At 45.2% G+C, this 14,563-nt stretch overlaps 1 protein-coding gene across 1 annotated transcript in view; it reads left to right on the plus strand.

Moving 5' to 3' along the window:
- The window catches only part of LOC144942974 (B-cadherin-like), a 44,209-nt gene that overhangs the window by 11,850 nt on the left and 17,796 nt on the right, over nucleotides 1–14,563 (plus strand). Inside the window, exons 3-5 of the mRNA XM_078870056.1 lie at nucleotides 7,944–8,032; nucleotides 12,553–12,735; nucleotides 13,560–13,715. Of these exons, the coding sequence (XP_078726182.1) occupies nucleotides 7,944–8,032; nucleotides 12,553–12,735; nucleotides 13,560–13,715 (428 nt within the window). The remainder of the gene's footprint in view (nucleotides 1–7,943; nucleotides 8,033–12,552; nucleotides 12,736–13,559; nucleotides 13,716–14,563) is intronic.

Genomic DNA, 14,563 nt, shown 5'->3' on the forward strand with positions numbered 1-14,563 from the left:
TTTTTTCTCCAATTTTTTTATCACGTGATGTTCTTTTAATGAAAAATAAGTAAATAAAGGTGCAGCCCTGAAATGTCACGCTCATGCCACTGCTGGCGGAAGGGCCTCCAACTAGAGCGGTGCTACTTAACCTTTACTGCAGGCTGTTCTCAATCCTTAAAAAAACATTATAATGCTAATAAATACATAGGCTTGATGAAACAAAGTAGTTGTACTTACGTGCCCATCCTTAATTTGTCTTTTCGATGATTTACCTTCTCAAAAAGATCTGGCCACGTCTCGCACTCCCAGAAAGGCCATCTCGCACCCCCAGGGGGTGCAGCGTTCACCCCGGGTTAAGAACCACTGCCCTAGAGGGAAGCTCTGGAGAGCCCCCTCAAGCCCCTCGAGAGGGCCTGGCCAACTCTTTCCGGCTCGCCCATACTCCTTGGAAAGGAGTGGGGGGGGTACCCACACTTTATCCCACGACACACGACCTGCATGCAGATTGCCTGTGCTCTACCCATTTCTATTTCTGGATGGACAGATGCGTTTTGGATGAGTGGGTGGGGTAGGATCTATTAAACTTGCCCCATTCTATCAACTATTGTGCTGGGACCACCATTGGAACCTCCTTTGCCAGTAGCAAAATATGATCATTGTTTGTTTACCCTTTTATCTGCCTTTTCGCGTCATCTGGTCCAACACCATGTGAGACTAGGCTCTAAGAAAAGCTGTCTCAGGTGTGGACCAATCAATTTCAAGGACAGTGCGTACATTATCAGAGTCGTGTTTTTTGTTTGCATTCCGACCGCAGGTATTGTGGTCAATGCAAACATGACTCCTTGTAAAAAAAAAGGTGTCAGTTTTGTTGCCAGATAAAAGGGTAAAATAACAATTATCATCGTGCTGGGAATATGGTATAGCAGTCGTGACGTCTGGACTGCAAGTTCGGTGGTGTGTGTGCTAACCATTACACCACTGCAGCATCCAGTCTTAGAATACTCTTAGCCAGTATTCACGCACATCATCTGCAGTATTAATAACGCACTGAGGCAGCAACTGGACTGGCGCTAAATTGACACATTTCAATGAATGGAATTTCCATCATGAGCAGCACTGGTCACCACCACTGCCATGCAGCGAGCCCTAGCACGGTGCTGTGAAGGGCAAGTCAATTATCTCTGCGGGTTAAACATTTCTGATATCTCCTATTAGAGCTCGCATGTGGTGTTGATGCTGTGATGTTGATGCTCAAGAGCAGAATCAGGAACCAGAGGTTTTGTTTTACCCTTCGCATTCACTACAGTTATCACACAGGAAGGTGAACATTTAAAACGTGGCACGTAGATATGTGCCGGTTTACATTTTCATTGGTCGGTATTTTTTTCCGTGCATAAGACGGTGATGGAATCTACTCAAATTATGTATTTTAGTAAAAACAGGCGTACCTCGCATAACGTGCGACATGCGTTCCTGAAAAACAACGCGTAAGTCGAATCGCTGTATGAAGCCTGTTTTCCCATAGACATGTATGTTATATGGGGGGGGGTGCATTACTGAAGAAAATATTAAGTATCATCTCATTTAATTATTTTAGCCCTGCATTTACAAAAGACGTATAAATGTAATATTTAATTTAAAAAATTTTACATTACAAAAAAATACTTCATAATGAGTTGAATAACAATTAATTGAGATTAAAACGATTGCTACTTTCAGAGATGACTTAATGAGGAGTAACTTGAGGGCTTCTTGAACGCTTCCGTGGGCCGCTTCTAAGACGGCTGCGCCGTCTTAGGTTCTTTCGGTAAAGTCACGTAGAAGGCAAATAATAAAATAATAAAAATTAAACATAATAAAATAATTCTCACGACGTTTCGGCCACGTCGTGAGAATTATTTTATTATGTTTAATTTGTATTATTTTATTATTTCCCTTCTACGTGACTTTACCGAAAGAACCAAGAAGATGAATCCCTGCAGTCACGAAAGCTTTAAATCGAAATGTGTTTTTTACTTTAGTATTTAATAATCATTCAATCAATAATTTTATTACATTATTATATTTACATGTTTTTCTTGCGCGCATAACTGCGAAACGCATAGCGCGTGAGTGCGAAGTATGTCCCTACACGATGAATCGCGTACACTGTGAATTCACGGGGTGTGTATATTGCAGTAAATCTAAAATATTCAATTGAAAAATTGTTCAGCTCATGATTATTAACGAGGGGGGGGGGGGGTTGCCCCATGTGGAGTGACGTCACCCGCTAATGGTTATTGTGGAGGGGTGCGGCATGTGGAGTGACGTCACCCCCTCATGGTTATTGTGGAGGGGTGCGGCATGTGGAGTGACGTCACCCCCTCATGGTTATTGTGGAGGGGTGCGGCATGTGGAGTGACGTCACCTGCCCATGATCATTAATGAGGGGGGGGGGTGCGGCATGTGGAGTGACGTCACCCCCTCATGGTTATTGTGGAGGGGAGCGGCATGTGGAGTGACGTCACCCCCTCATGGTTATTGTGGAGGGGTGCGGCATGTGGAGTGACGTCACCCGCTCATGATCATTAATGAGGGGAGGGGTGCGGCATGTGGAGTGCGCGACCTTCTTGTGCGTTCGTGGAAATTTCCTCGCGGACATGAATATTAATGCAGGGGGGAGGGCTCTTTGTAGTGACGTCACGCACGGATGTAGCACTGTGCTGCGTATATTTATTTTTTACCGTCACTTTCTGTAAAGAAACGTCGTCATATTTTAAGCGACTTTGCATAATAAATTATTTCATTCAGTTCGACCTTCCTCTGCGTTAGTATAAAAATCCACCCACTCATGAATATTAATGAGGGAGGGGTGGGCCTCATGTGGAGTGACGTCACGCGCGGGACGGACAGACATTTCTGGGTGATTATAGTAGGTAATTTGGAATGAACCCATGACCTCCTGTATACCAGGCGAGGTAGTTAACATCTCGCCATCGCGACGCCCCCAGTTTTATATTGGAGAGTAGAAAGGGTATAAGGGGAAAGAAAAATAATGTCCTGGGAGAAAGAAAGGGACGGGGGTCAGGGGAAAGGGGGGAACGGCAGGGGGCAGGGTGGGGGAGAAGGGAGGGCAAAAGAGTGGAAGACGTCTCATAAATTCTAGATTTGAAGCTTTCGTGACTGCAAGGATTCATATTCTTAGGTTTTTTCGGTAAAGTCACGTCTTCAGGTGGAAGCTTGTGTTGCCTCCGAAACGTCGTGATTTTTATTTTATTTTTATTTTACTTTTATTAATTTAAATGTTTTACCTACGTGACTTTACCGAAAAAACCTAAGAATACGTCTCATAAACACCACAAAATGAAATAATTGACACGCGACATGCAAACTTGTGAACTAACGTCCCACACGGCAGCACTCCGCTCCCGCCCGTTCCCAGCAAAGGGGCCGCAGCCCCCCCGCCGCCCCCCACAAACAGCAGTCGTCCCCCCCCTCCACCCAACCCCCCCGCCAGCGGAACTTCATTTTAGACCCCCGTGTAGCCTCTAAACTCCCGTTCTCTGTCTTTAAGCTTGTGGCTTAAATTCTCCGATTACTGCAATGACTAGGGGAGGGTGGTATGCCACTGTTTCCACGAAAATGAGATTTCGTGGCTTTTGTATTCCTTTGTGAGTGCACATTGCTAATTGTCAGAAGGGCAGTGGGTAGCCAAGCGCAGTAAAGTAGTTTACAGGCAGCGGACATTAGCTCGTTCTTTTTTAAAAACATCATCATAAGCCAGTTCGATTTAAAGCTTTCGTGACTGCAGGGATTCATCTTCTTGGTTCTTTCGGTAAAGTCACGTAGAATGGAAATAATAAAATAATAAAAATAAAACATTAAAAATGTATTATTTAACGTGATTTTAAAATAAATAATAAAAAGACAAAATAATTAAAGAATCATTTAATTATGATTTATTTGTATTATTTTATTATTTCTATTCTACGTGACTTTACCGAAAGAACCAAGAAGATATGCCACTTCGTTGAGCTATCATTTGTGGCCAGGTCACTTTTGAAAAAGAGTTGCATAGCTCAGTGGGCCTTACCTTGTAAAATAAAAACAAGTCTATAGTCTTATATAGTTTATAATTTTTCTACCTTCACCTGTCGGCCCAGCCCCGGATCGCGCAGTGATTAGAGTACGCGGCTCGCAATCAGAAGTTCAAATGCTGGTTGGGGGTAAATTCAGCTCTTCACCCCCCCCCCCCCACTGCGTTCCCCTGGATGATGAGAAAGCTCCGGAAAGTAAGACGCACATCAAACGTGTTCCAGGTGTCAATAAAGTAATACAAATCTGGTTACATACACACGCACACACACTTAGCGGAACATAAGATGCCCCCTCTCTCAACTTTTGATTTTAAATGCAGGAGGAATAAAGAGTATGTCTTATAATCCATAGCATATGGTGCCTCTTTCTACGGTAGCAACATCAATGCTTGTCCTCTGGAAAGATTTGCCCTCGCCATACCAATGTGGAATTTCGAATTAATGTTTAGGTTTGTAAATAGATTGGAAAATGCCTCGCACTCAACTGAGTGGGGAAATCACTGATTTATTCTGCTATCCCATTAATGCGGTGTGGATCTGAGTTACTTTGGCGAGATGTGGGAAGAGGCAGACCTGAGTCAAGAGGAGTCGGACTTTATACTCATTCCCTTCGTAACCCTCCGCACTACACTCAATGGCATTTCACCACCAACCCGTAAACATCAGACTCGGTTTTCTTTCCAGTGACTAAAACCTTCCCTCTGTACACCGGATAATTATTGCTACAGTCTCATATGAAACACAAATTCAGCTGAATTTGGAATATTGCCATCATGTCTGAGGTGAAGCATCCATGTCCTACCTCGCTGCGCTCGATATAATTCAATGTAAAGCAGTCAGATGGATTGACGATCCAGTACTCAACGATTCACTCTCACCAGTGGTCAGTCACCTCCTAGTCACTCTTCTCTTTGTATAACCACGGTCACTCTTTACGCGAACTTCTTCACCAATTGATTCCTCCACTCAATTTGTGGACTTTGTCACCAGACACCGACTGGTTTGTCTCGTCCATACTGTGTTCAGACACCACACTGCAGGTCACAACACCACACAAAGACAAAGATACCCCTATAGCCTTAACAGACTGTAGGGGCAAGTGCTGTTAGCGAGCACCTATGAAGGCCGGAGCGGTACACGAGGAGGTGGGTGGCCAGCACAACACGCCCGACCGCCTTTGTCTCCCCAATGGCGATGTTTACACACCGCACCAGGTACTCATTTGAGGCTGAGTCGACCTAGGGGAGGCCCAGGACCGGTTCAGATAATCGTAACTGGGTGTTGAACGTGAATCGAACCCGGGTCCCCGGGTTCGTTAGCGCAACGTAGCGCTCACCGCTACACTACCGCTCCCCACTACAACACCACACACACACTCACCCACCCGCTCACTCACACACTCACCCACATACCCACCCACTCACACACTCACCCACACACACACACACTCACCCACACACTCACCCACCCACACACTCACCCACACACTCACCCACCCACACACTCACCCACACACCCACTCACCCACACACTCACCCACACACACACTCACCACACTGCAGATCACGACACTTATCTTTCCACTTCTTCCCCTGCGCTGCTCAACTTTGGAATTCTCTCCCGACGTCACTTTTCTCTCCATTCGAGAAACGCATTCGCTCGTCCGTGTTACGACTTTAATAGTGCCGCTTGTTTGCTGGCCCCAATGGCGTTTTGGGCCTACGCTCAGCAACTGTTGAATAACAACAACCCACACACACTTGGAGGTGAGCACATTCATTGTCCCCATGACGTTACCGAGCCCCACACACGCCCGTTCCAGACGAGCTAAACTGCAGTTTTAAGCAGTTATAATCGCCTCTTTTCTTAATAATTTGCACGCTAATTAATGTGGATTATGATGTTCATATAAACGCCAGAGACGACGTGCTGGCTCCGTCGGCCTCCATCCACATCTCCCACTTTACGCCTTTGGATGATGAACATAATTACAGGGTAATACGACACCCACCCTGTGACACAATGCCTGGTCTTCAATCAACCCTTTAATCTGAGCCGCCTTTTGCCTCAATTCTAGCGTTGAGTAGACGTGCGGCAAGCAGGCTTCGAAATGTCCAAATCCCACATGCTTTCTCCCACCCCAAGTGAGAGTCATTTGGGAATTTCGACATCCCGTCAATGTGAAAGCGTTCGGGCTAGATAAGAATTGGGGTAGATAAGAATTGGGGTGACCATTTATGGCCTTGTCCTGTGGACAATATCTTGGAGCCTCTGTGAAGTGCACAATAACCCGCGTGGGATGTATAAAGCTGATGGACGTGAGATGGCATTCGCTGTGCTCAGCGTTAAAGTATGCTTTGTAGGCGCAAATGCATGTCAGAATTCCTGTTGGCGGTACTGCATTGTGTATGCATTTAACGTTGACAATTTATGATAGGGAAGCACAGTAAAATTGCTCTGCATGTAGGTATACAGAGCACAGTTTCAAAATTAGTAGATTTTTTCTCAGCACCACATATACCCTCGATCATAAAACACCACGTATCTTGTATCATACGTCGCTTTAGTAGGCCTTGGAAGCTAAGCTGGGGACCAGCCTGGGTGTGGTGGGCAGCAGAGGGCAGTGCAAAATAATAACATAAATCTGTCGTACTGCACATGCACGCTTTCACATTTGTGCTCCCCACCTTCACCGACCTGCACTGATGAGAAAGGTGAAATATGGTCAAGTATCCCCCTCGACCTCGGATGGCTTGTGTACAGAACAATGGAGAGCTACGCTTTCTACATTTGCCACCCCAGGTGGTACCCACAACCCTGCCCCCTCCCTGTTGGCTCATGACCTAAATGGTGAGGTCATCCTTGCAGAGACTAAAATTAAATGTTGTGTGGCCCATGCTTGCGATGACACCTGTGCCAAGATGTCTGGACTCCGCTTGTACTCGGGGATTACTGTGATGGAAGCAGCGCCACAGCAATGAGCTCATTGCCTTGACGAGTGAGGCAGCTAAATCGCAGCAGCAGCAGCACCCATCACACTTTTAACATATGCCTAACAGGAGGCCAGAGTGGCATTGCACAATACAATACAATTTCAAACTTGATTTGAAGCTTTCGTGACTGCAGGAATTACTCTTTGGTTCTTTCGGTAAAGTCACGTAGAAAGAAAATGAATTAAATAATAGAATACGACGTTTTAAGCAGAGAGAGACAACACAGAGACACACAGAGAGAGACACAACATATACACAGAACAATACAATTTCCATGTAAATTTGGATTTATAAAGCATCTAAATGCAATTGCATCTCATTCACACTCCGTATAATAACTGTGTTTTTTTAATGATAGATGATCACCATGAATTTCAGTTGCAGTATGAGGATAATGTATTTATATATATAACAATGATCCGTCCTCATCGGTTTACCCAAGGATGAACTCTCATAGCCTAACACAGGGTTTCACATGATACTGGTCGTACACGTGATTTACATTAATACGTGATGTATTAATATGCACACAAACAACATTTTAACGATTATATCTGCAAACTACAACCTACTGTTGTGATGCATGTTAATTGCCCGTTTATGTCCAGTTCAGGGTTGATTTCAAATCATTCATGGAATCAGATGGATGAATGTTCTTTGATATTACCTCTCAAGAGACGACTTCCACGTGTGCAGATCGAGAGCACTGTCCCTGCATGCAGTATTACAGGTGAAAGAATCGAAGGAGCCTACGTTAATTGGCTATCGTTAACCCATGGCCTAAAAACGAGGTCTCAGCGGAGGACCAGGGTGTCCGCGGCGAGTTACATCTCTTTGCCGTGCGTCGTCGCTTCACCTCACGACCCCGGTGTTCCTCTCTTCCCGCTGCCAGACACGCGACGCTGCAACGAGAGCGTGCAGCACGGGGAGGGAACACCCCAGCCAGAGGTCCATCATCTTGAAGACAGGAAACCGCTTGCGGTAAGCACGCGTCTTTCTCCGGGCGTCTGCGAATCGGCACAGCAGCTCGTTTCAGTACCCTCCGATTAGCACGGTTGGCTACGTACGGTGCTAAGGAAGTTCAACATATGTACGTACGTACATTAAAGAAGCCCTGAAGTTATATTGATCACGAGTGCAGTAGAACACCTTTTTTCCATGACCGCATTGTTCGCTGTTCCTGTTAACCATAGGCCCCGGGCAAATCTTGTGAACCTTTTAGAGCTCGTTGTCCTGTTTTCTTTCTGCTATCTTCGCTTCTGTTATCTTCCTGTTTTTTCTGTTTATATAATAGGTAAGAGGAGTTCCTGAAAAGTGGCTGCAGATAGGGGGAGTGTATGGAAAATTCATTGCATTATCCACATTTAAAAAAATCGGCTGTAAATTGTATTCTTTTTATAGATAGTCATGTATAAACTAATTTGGTAATAGCACCCCACATCATTACAGATAATTGGAGTTCTATTCTTTGCCTCTTTACTTGATTTGACAAACACATGCTGCATCCCTAAAAAAGGTTAAAAAATGTAATTTAAACTAATTAACTTTAATTTAAGTTATGAGAAACGTTCTCATTCGTGAAGCAGTACTATATCTGGCTTATTTTTTTAACATAGCCCATAGGTCATTCATAGTAATGTAAAATTTATAGAAATGATCCCGAATACGTGAACTAGAGAGCAATATGCAGGTTTAAAGACATAATTCAAACAGTTGAGGAATGTTAAGTGGGCTAGGGTAGGACCCGTTGCTGTAAGGCATGATCACCCACGGTCAAAGTAATACCAGCGGCATGGCCCATGGTCAAAGTAATACCAGTGGCATGGCCCATAGTCAAAGTAATAACAGTGGCATGGCCCACGGGAAATTAATAACACGGTGGCAGTGAAGGAATGGAACGTATCTAAGAGGACATCCAACACAGACATGGAGTGATGAATTCAGGTCACGTGCAGAGGGTGCCAGGTTGACTCGTACATCGCAGGATCATGAGAGGTGGCGGCAGCTTGAGGAGGTCTTCATCCAGCGATGGATTGAACATTGGCTGACGATGGCAAGAATTACATTCAACTGATGCGTATGGCTTCTTCACCCGATGCTGCGCACACACATTGTTATATTTTGGTCCGTTGGTCAATTAATGAAGGGTCATGGGCCTTTCGTGGATTTTGTAATAATTTGAGTGTTTGAGGACTGACTTATTCTTTTCAAAGAAGTTGGCCACAATATCGAGCCATCACAGGAGTTTACTCTCATATTGTAAAGGGATTTGAGGCCTTGTGTGAGTTTATGATTATTATTGTTAAACACACGTTTTACACCTATGCAGCTTCACGTTCCTCTCGTGTTTGAATGATGTCATGAACCTGCGTATATGTTTGATTGGTTTGACCCAATGGGTGGTATTTACTTGAAATTCATTTTTCTCCTCAACGCTCATACATACGGTATGAGTGATCCTTTTATGAATCACTCGGTGATTTCATTCCCTTAAACATGAAGGGTGTGCATTTTAAACGCAACAATTACAGCTTATTCATTATTTGTGCGGGGGGGGGGATAGTCATTCATGAGAATAAAAATAATAATTGAAGACATTCCAGAGCATGATTTAATGGGGCCCCAAATTTGCAACTTTTTGCTGCACTTTGCGTCACCTGGCAAAAGTGGCTTTAATGAAGGGATTAGGCCAGCCCAGGCATGGCTCGTGCCCTTGATTAAAACACCTGGTATGAGGCACACAGTGGATTTAACTAACCACAAAGCACTGCTCCAAACCCCTGTGACTTATGCACAGTGTCGTGTAGAGTAAGGGCACCACGGTGGCGAGATGTTAACTACCTCACCTGGTATGCAGGAGGCCGTGGGTTTCGATTCCGACCCTGACACCTGTTGTATATTTGGGGTTTTCTTGTTCTGACCGATGGTCGCGATGATTTTTCTCTGGTGTCCTCCGGTTGTTCCCTCCACATTTAGAATCAACATGCGTGTAGAGAGTATTGGCTGCTGTAAGTTTCCGCGCGATAAGCCGCTTCGTTGAGCTATCATTTGTGGCCATGTCTCCTCTGAAAAGAGCTGTATAGCTGAGTGGGCTTTCCCTGGTAAAATAAAAAATAGTTTGATCTTCTTGGTTCTTTCGGTAAAGTCACGTAGAAGGGAAGTAATAAAATAATACAAATTAAACATAATAAAATAATTCTCACGACGTTTCGGCCACAACGCAAGCAGCCATCCTCAGGTGAAGACCAGGTCTGTCGGGGAGACAGCGTCTGAATGAATTGTATTACTTCCCTTCTACGTGACTTTACCGAAAGAACCAATAAGATGAATCCCTGCAGTCACGAAAGCTTTAAATCGAAAAATAGTTTGAGTTCAGTTTTTTAGAGAAAGCTCATCCCATTTTCACAAGTACCTCTGTACGTGTGCATGTTGAACTTATTTCGCCACCGTACGTAGCCAACCGTGCTAATCGAAGGTGGCCGGGTGACTCAGGAGGCTGGTGCCAGAACACTGAGCCGGCACCGCTCAGGTCTTTGGCTCCAATCTGTGTCGATAGCCACGGCCTTGATGGGCGCAGCTTTGTTGCCAACAACTGTCTGAAAATATGCATCGTCCATAATATGCATTATATTATATTTACATCGTATAAAATGTTGGTTTTTCACCGGAGCTGCACATTGCAACGGTGGGATTTAATAACGAAACAATTACTTTGAATGATAATGCGTCGAGCACTTTTTGCGGGTCCATGATGACGCCTTTGAAGAAACTTGAGAAGAAGTGGGGTGAAGTCATCTTCCAGGGCCGTCTGACACAAAGTGAAACACTGATAGCTGTGAGAGCACCACGTGGGCAATTACCTTCTCACGTTTATTGCCTTCTTGGGCAATTTAAATATAATTGGAAAAAGTGAAATGTTTTTTTGTATTTGAACAGCACGAACAAGATCATTAATCACCATCTTCCCCGGCCCTTTTTTACATTATGCTCTCAACACACATTGATCTACGATTCTTGTGAAGAGTGAATATGAGTAAATATTAATTTACGAACCTTGTGGTACACATGATGGAATATTATGGCATATGGTGACAAATGCGCATTTTTACGTAAATTCACTCTGGTTAAAAAAGAAAACTGTTCGAGGCTTAAGGTAAAGTAAAGATGCTGTGCTCTTTGTGAGTGTATCTTGATTTTGAGTGCAGTGGCAAAATGCGGTGCCTGCTGTCTGCTGCTCTCTGTCTAATGAGTTTCTCATCTATTGCAGAAAATGTGAAAAAAAATTTGGTTCAGTGCTGTCGAGATTATTACATTGAGGCCGATGTATTATTTTCTGTGTTGTATGGCTCACTTCTTTCCACGTGCTGATTGAACTTTGTCTTGTGCATGCACTTGTCTGCACGTGTGCCCATCAAACATTGCAGTTATGTATCATGGGATCTTTTTCGCCACTATCAAAGTATTAAAAGTAAGAATAGGTTCTACCCTTTCTGGCAATAAAACAGGGGTTAAGATTTAGATTTAAAGCTTTCGTGACTGCAGGGATTCATATTCTTGGTCCTTTCGGTAAAGTCACGTAGAAGGGAAATAATAAAATAATAAACATATAAAACAGAAAAATGCTCAATCATCATCAGGTGTGATTGCGTGTGTTGCAGTCGAAACGTCATGAGAATGTTATTGTTTGATATTTTTATTATTTTATTTTTTCCCTTCTACGTGACTTTACCGAAAGAACCAAGAGTAGGGGTTAAGATGTTCAAACTCCAAAGAGAAAACTTTGGCAAGGAATCAGGTCTGCATTAGCCACACATACTTGTTGTGAACATGCAAACAATTACCAGAGGATTTTTTTTGCATGTTGCATTGCGAGAAAGGGTAAAATTTATTCTTATTTTTTCATACTATTACATTTATTTTATGAGGCAATTTCAGCGGAAAGGATTTCTGTGAATTGCATTGAACACTGAAATCAGAAATGGAGTTATTTTTAGAATGCATGTCCCTTACGAAAGGTGTGCGCTTATTATGAACATAATCACCGTTAGTAACACAGATCCAAGGCTGCGGTGACATTAGATTTAGAAAATTACAAATTGTAATTGGATAGGGGTCAGATGAGGAGTGGCGCAGTGCTTCATGCACTGCACTGTGACTGCATTGTCCCGAGTTTGATTCCTGATCACAGCCAACATCAGATTAGGACGGTATTTATTGACTGTGTTCAGAACTACTTTACAAATTTGAATGGCAAGAGCTGACTGAAAGTGCTAAAATTAAAAACTCAGTGTTGTCGTTGCCTGGTGAAAAATATTCGCAGTGCTCCCAAGATGCTCTCAGCGATAGATACATTTCATTTTGTGGGTCGTTTTGAGGCGGGCCGGCCTCACGTGGCCACGGGCCGGATGTAATGAAGTCACGTGGAGTAGGTTCCTCGACCCCTGTGGCAGGCCCTTGACTCTTCCAGAAACGCTAATCGCTGCGATTGACCCCGCCGGCAGGTCAGGGTGAAACATCCGGGCGGAGCCAGCAACTCGGCGGTGCACCCACGCTCCCCCGTGCTGCACTGGGATGAGCTCGTGCCCAGGACGGGGTCATCGCGCCGACAGAAGCGCCAGTGGAACATCCCGCTCATCAGCCTCTCCGAGAACTCACTTGGACCCTTCCCGGAGTTCCTCGTCTCTGTGCGTGCAAGGGATGGGGGGGGGTCCACGTTCGTTGTCATCGTTATCGGCGGCAGCAGAAGCACCACCATTAGAATCATCATCAGCAGCAGCAGCATGACGATCGTGATCATAATCATCAGCGGTAGAATCAGCAGCAATCGCGTCATCATGTTTAGCGGTACCATCAGCAGCAACATCATCATCATCTTCATTAATCAAATTCAGCAGCAGCTGCATCGGCAGCAGCATCGTCAGAAGCAGGAGCGACAGCAACACCATAGGCGGTTGTCATAGTCAGATGCGGGGCTGTGCTACGTTGTAGGCAGCGGACAACCACGCAGCATAATTCTTGTACTCTACATCTATGCTTCCACGTCTATGATCCTTCACGAGCCGGCACTGACCTCAAGTTTAGTGACATATTCCCCACGACATTGCTGGCGATGAGTGGGCCCTCATCCTGCAGTGGATTGACAAAACGGCTGCAATTGTGCATTTTATTCGTGCATACAGCAATATGTTCAGAAGCTAAATGCCAATATCGAGGTCTGCTGGCCAGGATAAGAGATGCTCCAGGGGAGACAGTTCGTGTAGTTTTGCTATTTCTCCTCGATTGAAGGAGCACAGATTACAGAGGTTAACTACATGGTCCAAAGTTTGGGTTGCACGGTCACAATGGTCCGTGATAGTTAAAGAGCGATCGAGGGACAGAACCAGAATGAGAATGTTTAAACTGTAGTAATCCGATGAGCTATGAAGCTCTTTTTCACACATGTCCAGTAGGGGAACAGGGGTAGGAACGTTACAACAACAAACACGGACGCCGTGTGGATTGCACGCAGATCGAGTCGGACAAGTCTGTGACCTACGACCTGCGCTACAGCATCACGGGGAGTGGAGCGGACCAGGACCCTGTCGGTCTCTTCATCATCGACAGCAACACGGGGGAGCTCAAAGTGATGCGCTCCATCGACAGGGAGGAGTACCAGATGTTCAGGGTGAGTGAGTGTGCGACTGATTGCTCAACTCAGTGCGGTGTGTAAATTTCTCCACTGTTGGAGACAAAGGCGGTTGGGCGTGGTGCTGTTCACCCACCCCCTCGTGTGCCATCCCGGCCTTCAAAGGTGCTCACTAACAGCCATTGCCCCAACACTCTGTTAAGGCTATACGGGGGATCTGTGTATTTGTGTCTGATTGAGTGAGTGAGCTGTAGTGTGGCGGTTAGCGTGCTGCGCTACAAACTCGGCAACCCGAGTTCGATTCCCATACCATGAAGACGGTTATCTGAAGTGGTCTTGAACCTCGCCTATTTCGAATCAGTCTCAATTGAGTACCTGGTGCGGCGTGTAAACATCACCACTCGGGATGCAAAGATGGCCGGGCGTGGTGCTGGCCACCCACCCCCTCGTGTACCGTGCTGGCTTTCAAAGGTGCTCACTAACAGCATTTGCCCCAACAGTCTGTTACAGACTATGTGGGGCATCTTTGCCTTTTGAGTATGTGAGTACGTGGGTAGGTGCATGGAATTTAGCTGCAAATCTGGAAACTCTCCCTTCTGCTCGTTCCTTCTGAGTCACTCATTCAAAATTCTGCTTGTGTCTCGTAAAGTGCGGCAAGCAGCGGAAAGTTCGGTGCCGGTTTCCTCATTACCCCCCCCCGCACACACCAACCCCTGCCCCTCCACCACAGTAGAGCGATGGGCAGGTGGTGGGGTTTAAGCGTGGGTACTCCTACCTCTTCCGAGACGTCTGACCAGTCTGGAAGAGTAGGCCAAAACACCCTCCAGTGAACTCTCGAGAGCTTCCTCCAGTCCCATCCGCCAGCAGTGGAAAGAGTGAGCGATTTG

Source organism: Lampetra fluviatilis, chromosome 29 (genome assembly GCF_964198595.1).
Source record: "Lampetra fluviatilis chromosome 29, kcLamFluv1.1, whole genome shotgun sequence".
Classification (NCBI taxonomy): domain Eukaryota; kingdom Metazoa; phylum Chordata; class Hyperoartia; order Petromyzontiformes; family Petromyzontidae; genus Lampetra; species Lampetra fluviatilis.